Source organism: Euprymna scolopes, chromosome 2 (assembly GCF_053919585.1).
Source record: "Euprymna scolopes isolate OS-2025 chromosome 2, ASM5391958v1, whole genome shotgun sequence".
NCBI classification, from domain to species: Eukaryota; Metazoa; Mollusca; class Cephalopoda; order Sepiida; family Sepiolidae; genus Euprymna; species Euprymna scolopes.
In genome coordinates this window covers 197,838,776-197,862,767 of record NC_136483.1, presented here as the reverse complement: position 1 = coordinate 197,862,767, position 23,992 = coordinate 197,838,776, and the positions used below count along the sequence as shown (strand labels likewise).

Below are 23,992 nucleotides of genomic sequence, written 5' to 3'. Positions count from 1 at the left end.
TCAATCCTAGTTTAGTCACCTAAAGAATACGCAGTGATTAAGACATTGTCAGAACATGAATCAATCCTAGTTTAGTCACCTAAATAATGCGCAGTGATTAAGACATTGTGAGAACATGAATCAATCTTAGTTTAGTCACCTAAATAATACGCAGTGATAAAGACATTGTAAGGACATTAATCAATCCTAGTTTAGTCACCTAAATAATACACAGTGATTAAGACATTGTCAGAACATGAATCAATCCTAGTTTAGTCACCTAAATAATACACAGTGATTAAGACATTGTCAGAACATGAATCAATCCTAGTTTAGTCACCTAAAGAATACACAGTGAATAAGACATTGTCAGAACATGAATCAATCCTAGTTTAGTCACTTAATAATGCACAGTGATTAAGACATTGTCAGAACATTAATCAATCCTAGTTTAGTCACCTAAATAATGCACAGTGATTAAGATATTGTCAGACCATGAATCAATCCTAGTTTAGTCACCTAAATAATACGCAGTGATTAAGACATTGTCAGAACATGAATCAATCCTAGTTTAGTCACCTAAAGAATACGCAGTGATTAAGACATTGTCAGAACATGAATCAATCCTAGTTTAGTCACCTAAATAATACGCAGGGATTAAGACATTGTGAGAACATGAATCAATCCTAGTTTAGTCACCTAAATAATGCGCAGTGATTAAGACATTGTAAGGACATGAATCAATCCTAGTTTAGTCACCTAAATAATACACAGTGATTAAGACATTGTCAGAACATGAATCAATCCTTGTTTAGTCACCTAAATAATATACAGTGATTAAGACATTGTCAGAACATGAATCAATCCTAGTTTAGTCACCTAAATAATACACAGTGGTTAAGACATTGTCAGGCAATGAATCAATCCTAGTTTAGTCACCTAAAGAATACACAGTGATTAAGACATGGTCAGAACATGAATCAATCCTAGTTTAGTCACCTAAAGAATACACAGTGATTAAGACATTGTCAGAACATGAATCAATCCTAGTTTAGTCACCTAAAGAATAAACAGTGATTAAGACATTGTCAGAACATGAATTAATCCTAGTTTAGTCACCTAAAGAATACAAAGTGATTAAGACATTGTTAGAACGTGAATCAATCCTAGTTTAGTCACCTAAAGAATACACAGTGATTAAGACATTGTCAGAACATGAATCAATCCTAGTTTAGTCACCTAAATAATACACAGTGATTAAGACATTGTCAGAACATTAACCCATCCTAGTTTTGTCACCTAAAGAATACACAGTGATTAAGACATTGTCAGAACATGAATCAATCCTAGGTTAGTCACCTAAATAATACACAGTGATTAAGACATTGTCAGAACATGAATCAATCCTAGTTTAGTCACCTAAATAATACACAGTGATTAAAACATTGTCAGAACATGAATCAATCCTAGTTTAGTCACCTAAATAATGCACAGTGATCAAGATATTGTCAGAACATGAATCAATCCTAGTTTAGTCAGCTAAATAATACGCAGTGATCAAGACATTGTCAGAACATGAATCAATCCTAGTTTAGTCAACTAAGTAATATGCAGTGATTAAGACATTGTCAGAACATGAATCAATCCTAGTTTAGTCACCTAAATAATACGCAATGATAAGGACATTGTCAGATCATGAATCAATCCTAGTTTAGTCACCTAAATAATGCGCAGTGATTAAGACATAGTTAGAACATGAATCAATCCTAGTTTAGTCACCTAAAAATTACGCAGTGATTAAGACATTGTAAGAACATGAATCAATCCTAGTTTAGTCACCTAAATACTGCGCAGTGATTAAGACATTGTCAGAACATGAATCAATCCTAGTTTAGTCACCTAAAGAATACACAGTGATTAAGACATTGTCAGAACATGAATCAATCCTAGTTTAGTCACCTAAATAATACACAGTGATTAAGACATTGTCAGAACATGAATCAATCCCAGTTTAGTCACCTAAAGAATACACAGTTAGTAAGACATTGTCAGAACATGAATCAATCCTAGGTTAGTCACCTAAATAATACACAGTGATTTAGACATTGTCAGAACATGAATCAATCCTAGTTTAGTCACCTAAATAATACACAGTGATTAAGACATTGTCAGAATATGAATCAATCCTAGTTTAGTCACCTAAATAAGGCACAGTGAGTAAGACATTGTCAGAACATGAATCAATCCTAGTTTAGTCAACTAAATAATGCACAGTGATTAAGACATTGTCAGAACATGAACCAATCCTAGTTTAGTCACCTTAATAATGCACAGTGATAAGACATTGTCAGAACATGAATCAATCCTAGTTTATTCAACTAAATAATGCACAGTGATAAGGAGATTGTCAGAACATGAATCAATCCTAGTTTGGTCACCTAAATAATGCACAGTGATAAGATATTGTCAGAACATGAATCAATCCTAGTTTAGTCACCTAAATAATGCACAGTGATTAAGACATGGTCAGAACATGAATCAATTCTAGTTTAGTCACCTAAATAATGCACAGTGATTAAGACATTGTCAGAACATGAATCAATCCTAGTTTAGTCACCTAAATAATGCACAGTTATTAAGACATTGTCAGAACATGAATCAATCCTAGTTTAGTCACCTAAATATCACGCAGTGATTAAGACATTGTCAGAACATGAATCAATCCTAGTTTAGTCACCTAAATAATACGCAATGATTAAGACATTGTTAGAACATGAATCAATCCTAGTTTAGTCACCTAAATATCACGCAGTGATTAAGACATTGTCAGAACATGAATCAATCTTAGTTTAGTCACCTAAATAATACGCAGTGATTAAGACATTGTCAGAACATGAATCAATCCTAGTTTAGTCACCTAAATAATACGCACTGATTAAGACATTGTCAGAACATGAATCAATCCTAGTTTAGTCACCTAAATAATACGCAGTGAGTAAGACATTGTCAGAACATGAATCAATCCTAGTTTAGTCACCTAAATAATACGCAGTGAGTAAGACATTGTCAGAACATGAATCAATCCTAGTTTAGTCACCTAAATAATGCACAGTGATTAAGACATTGTCAGAACATGAATCAATCCTAGTTTAGTCACCTAAATAATGCACAGTGATTAAGACATTGTCAGAACATGAATCAATCCTAGTTTAGTCACCTAAATAATGCGCAGTGATTAAGACATGGTCAGAACATGAATCAATCCTAGTTTAGTCACCTAAATAATGCGCAGTGATTAAGACATTGTCAGAACATGAATGAATCCTAGTTTAGTCACTTAATAATGCACAGTGATTAAGACATTGTCAGAACATGAATCAATCCTAGTTTAGTCACCTAAATAATGCACAGTGATCAAGATATTGTCAGACCATGAATCAATCCTAGTTTAGTCACCTAAATAATACGCAGTGATTAAGACATTGTCAGAACATGAATCAATCTTAGTTTAGTCACCTAAAGAATACGCAGTGATTAAGACATTGTCAGACCATAAATCAATCTTAGTTTAGTCACCTAAATAATACGCAGTGATTAAGACATTGTCAGAACATGAATCAATCCTAGTTTAGTCACCTAAAGAATACGCAGTGATTAAGACATTGTCAGAACATGAATCAATCCTAGTTTAGTCACCTAAATAATACGCAGGGATTAAGACATTGTTAGAACATGAATCAATCCTAGTTTAGTCACCTAAATAATGCGCAGTGATTAAGACATTGTGAGAACATGAATCAATCCTAGTTTAGTCACCTAAATAATACGCAGTGATTAAGACATTGTCAGAACATGAATCAATCCTAGTTTAGTCACCTAAATAATACACAGTGATTAAGACATTGTCAGAACATGAATCAATCCTAGTTTAGTCACCTAAATAATACACAGTTATTAAGACATTGTCAGAACATGAATCAATCCTAGTTTAGTCACCTAAATAATACACAGTGATTAAGACATTGTCAGAACATGAATCAATCCTAGTTTAGTCACCTAAAGAATACACAGTGATTAAGACATTGTCAGAACATGAATCAATCCTATTTTGGTCACCTAAAGAATACACAGTGATGAACACATTGTCAGAACATGAATCCATCCTAGTTTAGTCACCTAAAGAATACACAGTGATTAAGACATTGTCAGAACATGAATCAATCCTATTTTGGTCACCTAAAGCATACACAGTGATGAACACATTGTCAGAACATGAATCCATCCTAGTTTAGTCACCTAAAGAATACACAGTGATTAAGACATTGTCAGAACATGAATCAATCCTAGGTTAGTCACCTAAATAATACACAGTGATTAAGACGTTGTCAGAACATGAATCAATCCTAGTTTAGTCACCTAAATAATACACAGTGATTAAGACATTGTCAGAACATGAATCAATCCTAGTTTAGTCACCTAAATAATACACAGTGATTAAGACATTGTCAGAACATGAATCAATCCTAGTTTAGTCACCTAAATAATGCACAGTGATTAAGACATTGTCAGAACATGAATCAATCCTAGTTTAGTCAACTAAATAATGCACAGTGATTAAGACATTGCCAGAACATGAATCAATCCTAGTTTAGTCACCTAAATAATACACAGTGATTAAGACATTGTCAGAACATGAATCAATCCTAGTTTAGTCACCTAAATAATACACAGTGATTAAGACAATGTCAGAACATGAATCAATCCTAGTTTAGTCACCTAAATAATACACAGTGATTAAGACATTGTCAGAACATGAATCAATCCTAGTTTAGTCACCTAAATAATACACAGTGATTAAGACATTGTCAGAACATGAATCAATCCTAGTTTAGTCACCTAAAGAACACACAGTGATTAAGACATTGTCAGAACATGAATCAATCCTAGTTTAGTCACCTAAACAATACACCGTGATTAAGACATTGTCAGAACATGAATCAATCCTAGTTTAGTCACCTAAATAATACACAGTGATTAAGACATTGTCGGAACATGAATCAATCCTAGTGTAGTCACCTAAATAATACACAGTGATTAAGACATTGTCAGAACATTAATCAATCCTAGTTTAGTCACCTAAAGATTACACAGTGATTAAGACATTGTCAGAACATGCATCAATCCTAGTTTAGTCACCTAAATAATGCACAGTGATTAAGACATTGTCAGAACATTAATCAATCCTAGTTTAGTCAACTAAATAATGCACAGTGATTAAGACATTGTCAGAACATGAATCAATCCTAGTTTAGTCACCTTTATAATGCACAGTGATTAAGACATTGTCAGAACATGAATCAATCCTAGTTTAGTAAACTAAATAATGCACAGTGATTAAGACATTGTCAGAACATGAATCAATCCTAGTTTAGTCACCTAAATAATGCACAGTGATTAAGACATTGTCAGAACATGAATCAATCCTAGTTTAGTCACCTAAATAATGCACAGTGATTAAGACATGGTCAGAACATGAATCAATCCTAGTTTAGTCACCTAAATAATGGACAGTGATTAAGACATAGTCAGAACATGAATCAATCCTAGTTTAGTCACCTAAATAATGCACAGTGATTAAGACATTGTCAGAACATGAATCAATCCTAGTTTAGTCACCTAAATATTTCACAGTGATTAAGACATTGTCAGAACATGAATCAATCCTAGTTTAGTCACCTAAATAATGCACAGTGATTAAGACATTGTCAGAACATGAATCAATCCTAGTTTAGTCACCTAAATAATGCACAGTGATTAAGACATTGGCAGAACATGAATCAATCCTAGTTTAGTCAACTAAATAATGCACAGTGATTAAGACATTGCCAGAACATGAATCAATCCTAGTTTAGTAACCTTAATAATACACAGTGATTAAGACATTGTCAGAACATGAATCAATCCTAGTTTAGTCACCTAAATAATACACAGTGATTAAGACAATGTCAGAACATGAATCAATCCTAGTTTAGTCACCTAAATAATACACAGTGATTAAGACATTGTCAGAACATGAATCAATCCTAGTTTAGTCACCTAAATAATACACAGTGATTAAGACATTGTCAGAACATGAATCAATCCTAGTTTAGTCACCTAAAGAACACACAGTGATTAAGACATTGTCAGAACATGAATCAATCCTAGTTTAGTCACCTAAACAATACACCGTGATTAAGACATTGTCAGAACATGAATCAATCCTAGGTTAGTCACCTAAATAATACACAGTGATTAAGACATTGTCGGAACATGAATCAATCCTAGTGTAGTCACCTAAATAATACACAGTGATTAAGACATTGTCAGAACATGAATCAATCCTAGTTTAGTCACCTAAAGATTACACAGTGATTAAGACATTGTCAGAACATGAATCAATCCTAGGTTAGTCACCTAAAGATTACACAGTGATTAAGACATTGTCAGAACATGAATCAATCCTAGTTTAGTCACCTAAATAATACACAGTGATTAAGACAATGTCAGAACATGAATCAATCCTAGTTTAGTCACCTAAATAATACACAGTGATTAAGACATTGTCAGAACATGAATCAATCCTAGTTTAGTCACCTAAATAATACACAGTGATTAAGACATTGTCAGAACATGAATCAATCCTAGTTTAGTCACCTAAAGAACACACAGTGATTAAGACATTGTCAGAACATGAATCAATCCTAGTTTAGTCACCTAAACAATACACCGTGATTAAGACATTGTCAGAACATGAATCAATCCTAGGTTAGTCACCTAAATAATACACAGTGATTAAGACATTGTCGGAACATGAATCAATCCTAGTGTAGTCACCTAAATAATACACAGTGATTAAGACATTGTCAGAACATGCATCAATCCTAGTTTAGTCACCTAAATAATGCGCAGTGATTAAGACATTGTGAGAACATGAATCAATCCTAGTTTAGTCAACTAAATAATGCACAGTGATTAAGACATTGTCAGAACATGAATCAATCCTAGTTTAGTCACCTTTATAATGCACAGTGATTAAGACATTGTCAGAACATGAATCAATCCTAGTTTAGTCAACTAAAGAATGCACAGTGATTAAGACATTGTCAGAACATGAATCAATCCTAGTTTAGTCACCTAAATAATGCACAGTGATTAAGACATTGTCAGAACATGAATCAATCCTAGTTTAGTCACCTAAATAATGCACAGTGATTAAGACATGGTCAGAACATGAATCAATCCTAGTTTAGTCACCTAAATAATGCACAGTGATTAAGACATAGTCAGAACATGAATCAATCCTAGTTTAGTCACCTAAATAATGCACAGTGATTAAGACATTGTCAGAACATGAATCAATCCTAGTTTAGTCACCTAAAGATTACACAGTGATTAAGACATTGTCAGAACATGCATCAATCCTAGTTTAGTCACCTAAATAATGCGCAGTGATTAAGACATTGTGAGAACATGAATCAATCCTAGTTTAGTCAACTAAATAATGCACAGTGATTAAGACATTGTCAGAACATGAATCAATCCTAGTTTAGTCACCTTTATAATGCACAGTGATTAAGACATTGTCAGAACATGAATCAATCCTAGTTTAGTCAACTAAAGAATGCACAGTGATTAAGACATTGTCAGAACATGAATCAATCCTAGTTTAGTCACCTAAATAATGCACAGTGATTAAGACATTGTCAGAACATGAATCAATCCTAGTTTAGTCACCTAAATAATGCACAGTGATTAAGACATGGTCAGAACATGAATCAATCCTAGTTTAGTCACCTAAATAATGCACAGTGATTAAGACATAGTCAGAACATGAATCAATCCTAGTTTAGTCACCTAAATAATGCACAGTGATTAAGACATTGTCAGAACATGAATCAATCCTAGTTTAGTCACCTAAATATTTCACAGTGATTAAGACATTGTCAGAACATGAATCAATCCTAGTTTAGTCACCTAAATAATGCACAGTGATTAAGACATTGTCAGAACATGAATCAATCCTAGTTTAGTCACCTAAATAATACGCAGTGATTAAGACATTGTAAGAACATGAATCAATCCTAGTTTAGTCACCTAAATAATGCGCAGTGATTAAGACATTGTCAGAACATGAATCAATCCTAGTTTAGTCACCTAAATAATGCGCAGTGATTAAGACATTGTCAGAACATGAATGAATCCTAGTTTAGTCACTTAATAATGCACAGTGATTAAGACATTGTCAGAACATGAATCAATCCTAGTTTAGTCACCTAAATAATGCACAGTGATCAAGATATTGTCAGACCATGAATCAATCCTAGTTTAGTCACCTAAATAATACGCAGTGTTAAGACATTGTCAGAACATGAATCAATCCTAGTTTAGTCACCTAAAGAATACGCAGTGATTAAGACATTGTCAGAACATGAATCAATCCTAGTTTAGTCACCTAAATAATACGCAGGGATTAAGACATTGTGAGAACATGAATCAATCCTAGTTTAGTCACCTAAATAATGCGCAGTGATTAAGACATTGTAAGAACATGAATCAATCCTAGTTTAGTCACCTAAATAATACGCAGTGATTAAGACATTGTAAGGACATGAATCAATCCTAGTTTAGTCACCTAAATAATACACAGTGATTAAGACATTGTCAGAACATGAATCAATCCTAGTTTAGTCACCTAAATAATACACAGTGATTAAGACATTGTCAGAACATGAATCAATCCTAGTTTAGTCACCTAAATAATACACAGTGATTAAGACATTGTCAGAACATGAATCAATCCTAGTTTAGTCACCTAAAGAATAAACAGTGATTAAGACATTGTCAGAACATGAATTAATCCTAGTTTAGTCACCTAAAGAATACAAAGTGATTAAGACATTGTTAGAACATGAATCAATCCTAGTTTAGTCACCTAAATAATACACAGTGATTAAGACATTGTCAGAACATGAATCAATCCTAGTTTAGTCACCTAAATAACACGCAGGGATTAAGACATTGTGAGAACATGAATCAATCCTAGTTTAGTCACCTAAATAATGCGCAGTGATTAAGACATTGTAAGAACATGAATCAATCCTAGTTTAGTCACCTAAATAATACGCAGTGATTAAGACATTGTAAGGACATGAATCAATCCTAGTTTAGTCACCTAAATAATACACAGTGATTAAGACATTGTCAGAACATGAATCAATCCTAGTTTAGTCACCTAAATAATACACAGTATTAAGACATTGTCAGAACATGAATCAATCCTAGTTTAGTCACCTAAAGAATACACAGTGATTAAGACATTGTCAGAACATGAATCAATCCTAGTTTAGTCACCTAAAGAATACACAGTGATTAAGACATTGTCAGAACATGAATCAATCCTAGTTTAGTCACCTAAAGAATAAACAGTGATTAAGACATTGTCAGAACATGAATTAATCCTAGTTTAGTCACCTAAAGAATACAAAGTGATTAAGACATTGTTAGAACATGAATCAATCCTAGTTTAGTCACCTAAAGTATACACAGTGATTAAGACATTGTCAGAACATGAATCAATCCTAGTTTAGTCACCTAAATAATACACAGTGATTAAGACATTTTCAGAACATTAATCCATCCTAGTTTAGTCACCTAAATAATACACAGTGATTAAGACATTGTCAGAACATGAATCAATCCTAGTTTAGTCACCTAAATAATACACAGTGATTAAGACATTGTCAGAACATGAATCAATCCTAGTTTAGTCACCTAAATAATACACTGTGATTAAGACATTGTCAGAACATGAATCAATCCTAGTTTAGTCACCTAAATAATGCACAGTGATCAAGACATTGTCAGAACATGAATCAATCCTAGTTTAGTCAGCTAAATAATACGCAGTGATCAAGACATTGTCAGAACATGAATCAATCCTAGTTTAGTCACCTAAGTAATATGCAGTGATTAAGACATTGTCAGAACATGAATCAATCCTAGTTTAGTCACCTAAATAATACACAGTGATTAAGACATTGTCAGAACATGAATCAATCCTAGTTTAGTCACCTAAATAATACACAGTGATTAAGACATTGTCAGAACATGAATCAATCCTAGTTTAGTCACCTGAAGAATAAACAGTGATTAAGACATTGTCAGAACATGAATTAATCCTAGTTTAGTCACCTAAAGAATACAAAGTGATTAAGACATTGTCAGAACATGAATCAATCCTAGTTTAGTCACCTAAAGAATACACAGTGATTAAGACATTGTCAGAACATGAATCAATCCTAGTTTAGTCACCTAAATAATACACAGTGATTAAGACATTGTCAGAACATTAATCCATCCTAGTTTAGTCACCTAAAGAATACACAGTGAGTAATACATTGTCAGAACATGAATCAATCCTAGGTTAGTCACCTAAATAATACACAGTGATTAAGACATTGTCAGAACATGAATCAATCCTAGTTTAGTCACCTAAATAATACACAGTGATTAAGACATTGTCAGAACGTTAATCAATCCTAGTTTAGTCACCTAAATAATGCACAGTGATCAAGACATTGTCAGAACATGAATCAATCCTAGTTTAGTCAGCTAAATAATACGCAGTGATCAAGACATTGTCAGAACATGAATCAATCCTAGTTTAGTCACCTAAGTAATACGCAGTGATTAAGACATTGTCAGAACATGAATCAATCCTAGTTTAGTCACCTAAATAATACACAGTGATTAAGACATTGTCAGAACATGAATCAATCCTAGTTTAGTCACCTAAATAATACACAGTGATTAAGACATTGTCAGAACATGAATCAATTTTAGTTTAGTCACCTAAATAATACACAGTGATTAAGACATTGTCAGAACATGAATCAATCCTAGTTTAGTCACCTAAAGAATACACAGTGATTAAGACAATGTCAGAACATGAATCAATCCTAGTTTAGTCACCTAAAGAACACACAGTGATTAAGACATTGTCAGAACATGAATCAATCCTAGTTTAGTCACCTAAAAAATACACAGTTATTAAGACATTGTCAGAACATGAATCAATCCTAGTTTAGTCACCTAAAGAATACACAGTGATTAAGACATTGTCAGAACATGAATCAATCCTAGTTTAGTCACCTAAAGAATGCACAGTGATTAAGACATTGTCAGAACATGAATCAATCCTAGTTTAGTCACCTAAAGAATAAGTAGTGATTAAGACATTGTCAGAACATGAATCCATCCTAGTTTAGTCACCTAAAGAATACACAGTGATTAAGACATTGTCAGAACATGAATCAATCCTAGGTTAGTCACCTAAATAATACACAGTGATTAAGACATTGTCAGAACATGAATCAATCCTAGGTTAGTCACCTAAATAATGCACAGTGATTAAGACATTGTCAGAACATGAATCAATCCTAGTTTAGTCACCTAAATAATACACAGTGATTAAGACATTGTCAGAACATGAATCAATCCTAGTTTAGTCACCTAAATATTACGCAGTGATTAAGACATTGTCAGAACATGAATCAATCCTAGTTTAGTCACCTAAATAATACGCAGTGATTAAGACATTGTCCGAACATGAATCAATCCTAGTTTAGTCACCTAAATTATACGTAGTGATTAAGACATTGTCAAAACATTAATCAATCCTAGTTTAGTCACCTAAATAATACGCAGTGATTAAGACATTGTCAGGACATGAATCAATCCTAGTTTAGTCACCTAAATAATACATAGTGATTAAGACATTGTCAGAACATGAATCAATCCTAGTTTAGTCACCTAAATAAAACACAATGATTAAGACATTGTCAGAACATGAATCAATCCTAGTTTAGTCACCTAAATAATACACAGTGATTAAGACATTGTCAGAACATGAATCAATCCTAGTTTAGTCACCTAAAGAATACACAGTGATTAAGACATTGTCAGAACATGAATCAATCCTAGTTTAGTCACCTAAATAATACATAGTGATTAAGACATTGTCAGAACATGAATCAATCCTAGTTTAGTCACCTAAATAATACACAGTGATTAAGACATTGTCAGAACATGAATCAATCCTAGTTTAGTCACCTAAATAATACACAGTGATTAAGACATTGTAAGAACATGAATCAATCCTTGTTTGGTCACCTAAATTACTCACAGTGATTAAGACATTATCAGACCCCGGATAAATCCTTGTTTAGTCATTTAAATTACTAACAGTGATTTAAACATTGTCAGATCATGGATAAATCCTAGTTTAGTCTCCTAAATTCCTTATAGTAATTAAAACATTGTCAAAACATCGATAAATCTTAGTTTAGTCACCTAAATAAGCAATAGTGATTATCCATTGTCAGAACATAGATCAATCCTTGTTTAGTCATCTCAATTACTCACAGTGATTAAGATATTATCAGACAACGGATAAATCTTTATTTAGTCACCTAAATTAGTAAAAGTTATTAAGACATTGTAAGAACATGGATAAATCCTAGTTTAGTCACCTGAATTACTTACAGTGATCAAGACATGGTCACAACATGGATAAATTCTGAACTGTCAGCTAAACTTCAGCCTCTGTCACATCCACAAAATGTTGTATCCCTCTGCCTGTTATACAAGTACTTTAACGGTCAATGCTCTGACGAACTGCAAGCACTTGTGCCCCCTCGACGTAAAAACCCCGACAAATCCAACAATCAGGTATATGCCACTCCTTCAGAGTGGAGATCCCTAGATGGATGAGAACCTTCTACTCCAGTAGTTTCTTCCCCTTAGACTTTGGAATTCCCTTCTGGGTCCCTGCTTCTCGACTGTACTGACAACTGCAACATGAACCAACATCTTGTTGCCCAACTTCCCACACAGTACCCCTGTAGCTTATGTCCCTGATAGTAGCCCCCTACAACAAAGTAACAATTTGCCTTGTTTGAGGTGAAAATGTAATAAATAAAAAAATTTAATTACAGTAATTAAGTAACTGGCAGAACATGGATCAATCCTAGTTTAGTCATCCAAATTACTTACAGTGATTAAGACATCATCAAAACATCATGTATAAATCCTAGTTTAGTCACCTAAATTACTTACAATGATTAAGACATTGACAGAACATTGATGAATCCGAGTTTAGTCACCTGAATTTCATACAGTAATTAAGATATTGTCAGAACATGGATAAAACCTTGTTTAGTCACCTAAATAATTCACAGTTATTCAGACACTGGTACAACATTGATCCATCCTTGTTTAGTCACATAAATTAGTTACAGTGATTAAGATATTGTCAAAAAAATGATAAATCCTTGTTTAGTCACCTAAATTACTCACAGTTATTAAGACATTTTCAGACCATGGATAAATACTGTTTAGTCAGCTAAATGACTTACAGTGATTAAGAAATTGTCAGAACATTGATCAATTCTTGTTTAGTCACCCTAATTATTTACTGTGATTAAGGCATTGTCAGAACATGGATCAATTTTAGTTTAGTCACCTAAATTACTTAAATTAACGCACTAGTCACCGAAATTACTTAGATTAACACATTGTCAGACCATGTATAAATCCTGGGTTAGTCACCTAAATTACTTACAATGATTATGATATGTCAGAAAATGGAAAAGTCCTAGTTAAGTCACCTAAATTATAATAATTGACATTGTCAGAACATAGATAAATCCTTGTTTAGTCACCTAAATTATGAACAGTTATTAAGATGTTGTCAGAACATGGATCAAACCTAGTTTAGTCACCTAAATTACTTACAGTGTATAGGACATTTTAAGAACATTGATTAATCCTAGTTTAGTCACCTAAATTACATACAGTAATTAATATTGTCAGAACATTGATGAATCCTAGTTTAGACACGTAAATTACTTACAGTGATGAAGCCATTTTCAGAACATTGATAAATTGTAGTCTAGTAAACTAAATTACTTACAGTGATTAAGACATTGTCCGAACATTGATCCGTCCTAGTTTAGTCATGTAATTTACTTACATTAATAAAGACATTGTTAGAACGTGGACAAATCCTTGTTTAGTCAACTAGATTACTTACAATGAATAAGACATTGTCAGAACATGGATCAGTCGCTGTTTAGTTATCTGAATTACTCACAGTGATTAAGATTTTGGTACAACATGGATCAATCCTTGTTTAGTCAACTAAAATCACTTAGTGTGATTCAGACATTGTAAGAACATGGATAAATACGAGTTTAGTCACCTAAATTACATACAGTAATTAAGATATTGTCAGAACATTGAGAAATACTAGTTTAGTCACCTAAATTACTTTCAGTGATTAAGACATTGTCAGAACATGGATTAATCCTAGTTTAGTCACCTAAAAAATATAGGGTAATTAAGATAGTGTTGGAACATTGATAAATCCTAGTTTAGTCACCTAAATTACTTATAGTGATATAGGCATTGTCAGAACATTGATTGATCCTAGTCTGTTTATCTCAATATCTTAATGATTAAGGCATTGTCAGGACATGGACAAATCCTAGTAAATCTTTGTTTAGTCAACTAAATTACTTAGAGTGATTAAGACATTGTGAGAAAATGGATCAGTCCTTGTTAAGTCAGCTAAATAATTCACAGTTATTCAGACACTGGTACAACATTGATCCATCCTTGTTTAGTCACCTAAATTAGCTACAGTAATTAAGACATTGTCATAACAATGATAAATCATAGTTTAGTCACCTAAATTACATACAGTAATTAAGACATTGTCAGAACATAGATCAATCCTTGTTTAGATACCTAAATGACTTACAATGATTAAGACATTGTCAGAACATGGATAAATCCTAGTTTAGTCACTTTACTTACCTAGGAATAAAGATATCGTCAGAACATGGAAAACCCTAGTTTAGTCAGCTAAATTACTCACAGTTATTAAGACATTTTCAGAACATGGATAAATACTGTTTAGTCAGCTAAATTACTCACAGTTATTAAGACATTTTCAGAACATGGATAAATACTGTTTTGTCAGCTAAATTACTTACAGTGATTAAGACATTATCAGAACATTGATAAATCATTGTTTAGTCCCCTAAATTACTTACAGTGATTACGATTTGTCAAAATATGGATAAATTCTTGTTTAGTCACCTAAATTACTTACAGTCATTAAGATATTTAAAGAACATTGATCAATCCTAGTTTGGCCATTTAAATTACATATAGTAATTAAAATATTGTCAGAACATTGATTAATCAGAATTTAGTCACTTAAATTTACTAGCGACTAAGCATTGTCAGAAAATGGGTCAATCCTTGTTAAGCCACCTAAACTACTTACAGTGATTAAGAAATTGTCAAAACGTTGCTTAATTCTAGGCTATTGACCGAGAGTACTTAATGATTAAGACATTGTTAGAACATGGACAAATCCTAGTTGAGTCAACTAAATTACTTACAGTTATTAAGACGTTGTCAGAACATTGATAAATCCTTGTTTAGTCACCTAAATTACTTATAGTGTTTAAGATATTTCAGAACATTATTGATCAATCCTAGTGTAGTCACCTAAATTACTCGCAGTAATTAAGACATTATCAGAACCTGGATACATCCTACGTTAGTCACCTAAATTATAGTAATTAAGACATTGTCTGAGTATTGATAAATGCTAGTTTAGTCACCTAAATTACTTACAGTGATTAAGACACTGGTACAACATTGATTAATCCGTGTTTAGTCACCTAAATTTCTTACAGTGATAAAGAGAATGTCAGAACATGGATAAATCCTAGTACTAAACTAGGATTTATCAATATTCTGATAATATTTTAATTATTAAATTACTTACAGTGATTAAGATATTTTCAGAACATTGATAAATCCTTGTTTAGTCACCTAAATTACTTATAGTGATTAAGACATTGTCAGAACATGAATCGGTCCTTGTTTAGTCACCTAAATTATTACATTAAATAAGATATTGTTAGAACATGGATAAATCCTAGTTTAGTACCTTAATTACAGTGATTGTCATTGTCAGAATATGGATAAATCCTATTTTAGTCACCAAAATTACTTACACTAAGATATTGTTAGAACATGGATAAATCCTAGTTAAGTCACTTAAATTACAGTGAGTACGACATTTTCAGAACATGGATAAATCCTAATTTATTCAATTAAATTACTTACAGACATTGCTAGAACATGGATAATCCTTGGTTAGTCACCTAAATTACAGTAACTGACATCGTCTGAACATGGATAAATCCTAATTTAGTCAACTAAATTACAGTGATTATGATATGTCAGAACATGTATAAATCCTTGTTTTGTCACCTAAATTACTTACAGTGATAAAGATATTGCCAGAACATGGATCAATCCTAATTTTGTCACCTAAATTACTTACAGTGATCAGAAAATTGCAGAACATGGATCAATCCTTGTTAAGTCCACTAAGTCACTTACAGTGGTTAACATATGGTCAGAACATGGATGAATCCTAGTTTAGTCAACTAAATTACTAAGCTATTAAAACATTGTCAGATGATTGATCAATCCTAGTTTAGTCACCTAAATTACAGAAATTGACACTGTCAGAACATGGATAAATCCTTGTTTTGTCACATAAATTACATAGAGTGATTAAGACGTTGTTAGAACATTGATAAATTGTAGTAATCACCTAAATTACTTACAGTGATTAAGACATTGTCAGAATATCGATCAATCCTTGTTTAGTCACCTAAATTACAGGAATTGACATTGTCAGAACATGGATAAATCCTAGTTTAGTCACCTAAATTAGTTACAGTGATGAAGACATTGTCAGAACATGGATAAATCCTAGTTTAGTCACCTAAATTAGTTACAGTGATGAAGACATTGTCAGAACATGGATAAATCCTAGTTTAGTCACCTAAATTAGTTACAGTGATGAAGACATTGTCAGAACATGGATAAATCCTAGTTTAGTCACCTAAATTAGTTACAGTGATGAAGACATTGTCAGAACATGGATAAATCCTAGTTTAGTCACCTAAATTAGTTACAGTGATGAAGACATTGTCAGAACATGGATAAATCCTAGTTTAGTCACCTAAATTAGTTACAGTGATGAAGACATTGTCAGAACATGGATAAATCCTAGTTTAGTCACCTAAATTAGTTACAGTGATGAAGACATTGTCAGAACATGGATAAATCCTAGTTTAGTCACCTAAATTAGTTACAGTGATGAAGACATTGTCAGAACATGGATAAATCCTAGTTTAGTCACCTAAATTAGTTACAGTGGTGAAGACATTGTCAGAACATGGATAAATCCTTGTTTAGTCACCTAAATTAGTTACAGTGATGAAGACATTGTCAGAACATTTATTAATCCTAGTCAACTAAATTAATTACAGTGATTAAAACATTGTCTATAAATGGATAAATCATAGTTTAGTCACCTAAATTACTGTTTTGTGAGAATAGAAAGTTATTTGAAAATAATTAAAGAATTTATTTGAAAATAACTTCTAATTAGAACAGCACCAGTAGGAACTGGTAAAATCCTAATTAAATTTATTTGACAGCCATCCAATCATAAAATTGTATCGATTCATGCAGAATAGCTGCAACCTTAATACCAAGTAGAAGAAGTACTCATTCTGCTTTGAAATTACTATTAAACATTCAATCTTTCAAAACTTCCATGTTTACTATCTTCAAAATATTCAGCATGGGAAATATATTGCAAAAATGCAAACTTATTGTTTGGGATGAATTCACAATAACATACAAAAATCGCTTGAGGCTCTTGATCGATCTTTGCAAGCTATGCGTGGCAATGTCAGACCGTTTAGGAATGCATTAATATTGTTTGCACAAGATTTCAGACAAACGTTACCTGTAATTCCTCAATCAACACCAGCAGAGGAAACAAATGCTCGAATACTCTACTTTTTAGTGCCATGTGAAGACATTAAACTTAACTCAAAATATGCGTGTCCATTTGCAGAACGATCAATGCGCAGAGTACTTTCCACAAAAATTGTGGGAATTTGGGAATGGAAAATTGCCGGCTGATCCAAGTTAAGGACGAATTTCATTGCCTGATATCTTCTGTAATTTAGTTACATCAAAGAAAAGTTGGTAAAAAAAGTTTATCCGGATATTCATATTAATTATAAGATTTCCTGTTGGCTGAGTGAACGAGGTATTCTAAAACAAAGACATCCATGAACATAACGATATTATTCCGCTTACAATTCCGAATGAGGTAGTCACATACAAGTTTGTCGACACTGTTGTGGAAGCAAATGGAGTGGTTAATTATCCAACAAAATTTTTTAATTTGTCAGGGATGCCACCGCATATACTGCAATTAAAAATTGTTGTACCAATTATCATGTTGCGAAATATAAACATCCTAAGCTTTGCAATTGCACATGGCTTGCAGTAAAAAAAAAATAATGAACAACATCATAGAAGCAACAATCTTGACACAACCTTTCAAAGGTAAATATGTCTTCATTCCACGCATTCCTAAGATTCCAATGGATACACCATTTCAGTTTAGGAGATTGCAATTTCCAATTCGATTGTCGTTTGCAATCCCCATCAACAAAGCTGAGGGACAATCTTTACAATTGTGTGGCTTACATCTACACACTGACTTTTTCTCACATGGACAATTTATGTTGCATATTCAAGAGTCAACAAACCAAAAAATCTCTACCTCTGCTCAGAAAATGGAACCACAAAAAACTGTGTATCCACACGTACTGGGAAATTAAACATTTAAGGAAAATGCATTTTCTCATTTGGGGATTTATTTCTATTTCATCAAATTAGGCCACAGCAACGTGTGGCAGGATATATACATATATCTAACCACATTGATAAGTCTTATTAAGATATATGGATAAATAAATATTTATTACAAAAATGCTATCTCTTATATAAAACGCAGTTGTTTCTCTCTCTTTTTTTTTTTTTCATTTTTCTTAAACTTTTTTCTTCTAGGGGTTGGGACATCCAACCAGATGTCTGACATTTACCCCTATTTTAGTGAGTCCAACCAAGAGATCTTTTCAGGATTCTAGCCGTCCCTTTCAGTGCAATCGTTTGTATTTCACTTGCACTTGGTTCACCGGGTATGCTTGCTATGTACTTTTTAAAGTTCTTTTTCATAAGCCCAGTTGCTCCTATAATGACTGGTATAATTGAAACGTCTTTTAGTTGTCTGTGTGTCTGCATATGTCCAGCTAAAGTAAAAACAACTACAAAACAAATACCCACAAAGTTGGTATTTTCTTGATCAGAATTATTCCGGATTAATAATATCTAAAATTTAAATAAAACATCTTTGTTTGACCTTAAACTGGTATGGATTTCGAAGGATTTCCAGCCATTTTATGTACTAAAGTGAAATAACTCTGTTTTTTTATCACGGAATTACTTCCCTTATGCCGATTCATACATCAACAATTCTGTGTTGATATGAATGGATTGAGTGGGGTAAGACGTGGAAACGGTATATAAAGAAAGTATGGAGAGGTAAAGAAATAGAAGTTTTAATAAAAATATCTTTTGACCAGGGATTTAACGATTTTTTTGATAGTGCTCAATAAAAAGAGCAAGATATTATTTTATTCAATTTAGGTAAACAAAAGTTGATTTGCATTTGCATTAAAGACCATGCCTCGACCAAGAACAAAAGCTGTTTTTTTCGCCTGATGAAATCTTTTTATTGTCGTGACTAATGGTAATTTTGTTTACTTAAATCGAATCAAATACTCGTGCCGAATATATACTAAGAATAAATGGATCGAATTTTCTTACATACCAGCATACAAAACATTATTCCTGAATCCACTTATTTTTTCATGTCTTCGATTAAACATTCCTGTGATTTCTTTTTCCGGTTTCATTAGACATCAAACTTGCTGATTGCCAACAGATAAAGACTCCTTATGGTTTGTGTCTGGCTTGGAAATTACCGGCTCCGGCGGGAAGGAATCAAATGAAATTATGCATTCATTTCAAAGACAACTTAAAGGTAAATGCAGTAAAGTAAAAATTTAGAAAGTTAAAACGTATAAAATGTTTTTCTGATGACAATGATAAGTACAAACAAGATAAATATATTCATAGTTACCTAAAAATTAAAGAGTTCTAAAGCAAGGGAGGAAACTCTCGAAAAGGGAGTTAAGCCATGGTTGCATATTAGAACATCGGGCGCTTCTCCATTATAATGGCGAAAGTCGAAATATTGAATTTCAAGTAAAACCAATGGTATCTACTAAATTGTCATGCCGCAGTAATGAACATATCCAAAAATTACGAAAAACGATAGTATAAAGTTATTTATTATTGTAGTTATCAAAAACACTTAGTAAAAATTGAATTTCGCTAAAAAAGAAACCAGAGGGTTCAAATCGTAACAAGGGAAATAATTATTTTCTGAAAACTTTGAAAATCTAAGGCTAATTTAGCAATACTCAATTTTTGCTAATGTCTTCAAAAACTGTTTTCATTAATAATTAATTTTCTTCCTTATCGTTTTTCATAATTTTTGGATATGTTTGACATCTTTGTATATTGCTATTTATCCAAAATTGTTTGCCTACAAAATTGTATTGTCATGATTTTCAAACAAAATGTAGTTTGATATGCAGGGGTTTGCATATCAATGATGTTACACACCAAAATGAAGCAATAAAAAACCTGAAGTCAAGACGAGTCGAGTTCGGGGAACCAAACTGAGCAGGTGGAAATTTACAATGTTGTTCGAATGCTCACAAGAATCCATTTTTTTTCTAATTATATTATATTGCCATTTATCCAATATTAATTGTCTACAAAATTACATTGTTATATTTTTCAAACAAAACTCCTAACACACTGTGCATAATGCTTCAAGATAACTACAATATCCTTGTAAAAACATTTGAATATAATTTTATATATTTTTAAAATAATTGTTCCATCTTGAAAGATTTTTCTAATAATAAAACTACTTTAACTTCATTGTGAAGCAGTCATATTGGAATATCAACAGCATTCCTTTGTTCTACATTGTTTATTTTGATGAAAGACTGGTTTCCAAAATATATTATTTATAACAATAATGTTTTTTAAATTACATTTTCACTCCAAACAAGGCTCAGTGCCACTTTGATACAAGGGCTACTATCAGGGACATAAGTTGCAAGGATACTATGTAGGGAGTTGAGCAGCAAGGTGGTTGTTTACATTACACTTGAATTCCTGCATGTCAGTACAGTCTGGGAAACAGAAACCCTGAAGTGAATTCCCAAGTCTATTTGTTCTGAGAAAGAAACTATTGGAGTAGAAGGATTTCAGGTGTCTGGGGATCTCTACTGTGAAGGGGTGGGATTTTTCTGCATGTCGGGTTTGTCGGGGGTATTTATGTCGAGGGCTTACAAGGGCTTGTAGTTTGTTGGAGCATTTACTATTAAAATACTTGTAAAGCAGGCAGAGGAATACAACATTTCGTCAATGGGACAAAAGTTGAAGCCCAGCTGACAGTTCAGTACCTATCAGGTTGGTGACTCTCTTTTGAACCCTGTCCCAGAGGGAGAGACTCGTAGCAAGTGCACCAGTCGAAATGTGACAACAATACTCCATACATGGGCGAATAGTGGCCTTATAGAAATATAGGATACACTTAGGCGTAAGTAACTTTCTAGCACGGTAGAGAGAGCCCATCTTCCTTGCAGCAGATGCGGCAATGCCCTCGATGTATCTGTTCCAACTCATGTTCTCCATGACCGTTAAGCTGAGGAGTTTGAACGAAGGACTTTCAGATAATGTATTATTAGCTATGGATGGTTGAGAAGGTTTCTTATAATTGTTAAAGAAATATAGCTTAGTCTTGGCAGCATTGAATGTGACCATCCATTTTTGTCTCCATTCCACTACAGATTGGAGGTCTTCCTTTAGTGTTTTTGCCATTTCCTTAGATATGTGATCAATCGTTTTACACTCATGCCTGTTATAGAGCATGGTGTCATCAGCAAATACACCCATCTCAGAGACAATTTTATCAAGGAGGTCATTTATGAATATCAGGAATAATAAAGACTCAAGGATCAATCCCTGAAGTACACCCACATTTATATCATATTGTTTAGATGTACGACCGTCGAGGACAACCTGGATTCTTCTCTTATTTAAGAAAGATTTAATTATATTAAGTACTCGTCCAGTAATACCATAAGATCTGATTTTAATGAGAAGACCATCGTGCCATACCCTGTCAAAAGCCTTAGATATATCTAGGACTACTGCCCCACCCTCCCCTGCTTTGCCCAGTGTATGGTACATACGTTTAGAGATTACAGTTAGGATATCTTCTGTAGAATGGGCTTTCTTTAATCCATATTGTTGGTCAGACAGGAGTTTAGCAGCTTTAAGGTGATAGACTAGAGATTGGTTAATATATATTATTCTGAATGGCTATCGCTTTGTCTGTCAATTCATCTTGATTGGCTCATTTCATATATTCTGAAATCTTTCTGTCTTTTCAGGTAAAAAACAAGAAAAGATGGAGTCAGATAATGTACATGTCTTATGTATTGGATTTTTTACTGAAGAAAGAAAGAACTGGTAAGTATCCTTCATTATTTTATAATCCTTGAGGGTGATTTTAAGTGGAACCACTTGTGTATGACATGTATATGACATGTGTATCATATTAAAGGAGATGACGATGGTTTGAACACAAATATAATGTCAGTGGATAATTATATTTTAAAAATAATATATATGCCGCTCCCCATATGGGGGTACCAAATTTGTCAAAGGGAAAATTATTCCAAACTCGCATCGCTAAAAAACCTCCCCAAAAAAACAAAAACAAAAGAAACAACAAAAACAACATCTGCATATATATATATATATATATATATATATATATATATATATATATATATATATATATATATATATATATGTATTAACGTTCTGCCTATATTTGGCATTTAAAGTTGTTAATTTCCCCTAATTCTTATGGCGGTTGATGGTGGCCGAGAGGTAACGTTCTTTGCAAATGGAGTCAAAGGTAGCTTTGTAGCTGAGATCGAATCTCTTGACCAGTAGCAATCGTCAATTCCTGTACTGACGATTGCGAAAGCATGAAACCCTATTGTCTGTAAGTATAAAATAATTACACACACACACACATATATATATATATATATATATATATATATATATATATATATATATATGAAATAATGATACACTTATTTTGTTTGTTAAAGTTTCTCACCTGTATCCCTTTTTTTAATCCAAATAAAACAAACTATTTTCCAGGTCAATCCGAAATCGAGGGTTTCATCCTGACCACCGACGCTGATGTGTTCTTTACACCGGATTCAGTGGAGGCCTTAATGGATCTGATGACTCGAGATGAAAACGTTGGAGCCGTCTGTTCTCGGACACATCCATTGGGGGACGGACCCGTCGTGTGGTATCAAGTTTTCGAGTACGCCATCGGCCATTGGTTTCAAAAGGTTTGTAAAGCTAGTTGATAAGATGAACATTTATTCTAGATACGAGATAAACATAAATAGATATGGGTACAACTAAGCCAGAGAGAGAGAGAGAGAGAGAGACAGACAGAGAGATAGAGAGAGGGAGCGAGAGATAGAGAGCGAAATATATAGGTACATATTGATATAGATTTATTCATTTAATTGGCAAAGAATAAACGCACAAGCGATTGCTACTTACAAGTGGTAAAAAAATCAGTGAGAAACTATACAGGGAGAAAACCGTGGATGGCCGACCAGTCTGTCCAAGGCTGCATTGAAGCCCTGTAGTGTGTGGGCTGGTTTACGACCTCATCGGGTGGCTGGTTCCACGGAGATGCCACTTGAACCGAAAACGCTGCTTGGCGTCGAAACCTCCAGCACCATCGAAGGTAGGGTGCCCACAG

The 23,992-nt window shown here is 33.1% G+C and overlaps 1 protein-coding gene across 1 annotated transcript in view; it reads left to right on the top strand.

The window, feature by feature from the left end:
• The window catches only part of LOC145241301 (uncharacterized), a 262,494-nt gene that overhangs the window by 179,391 nt on the left and 59,111 nt on the right, over positions 1 to 23,992 (top strand). The window contains exons 4-6 of the mRNA XM_080104065.1: positions 19,962 to 20,086; positions 22,581 to 22,659; positions 23,368 to 23,567. Of these exons, the coding sequence (XP_079960191.1) occupies positions 19,962 to 20,086; positions 22,581 to 22,659; positions 23,368 to 23,567 (404 nt within the window). The remainder of the gene's footprint in view (positions 1 to 19,961; positions 20,087 to 22,580; positions 22,660 to 23,367; positions 23,568 to 23,992) is intronic.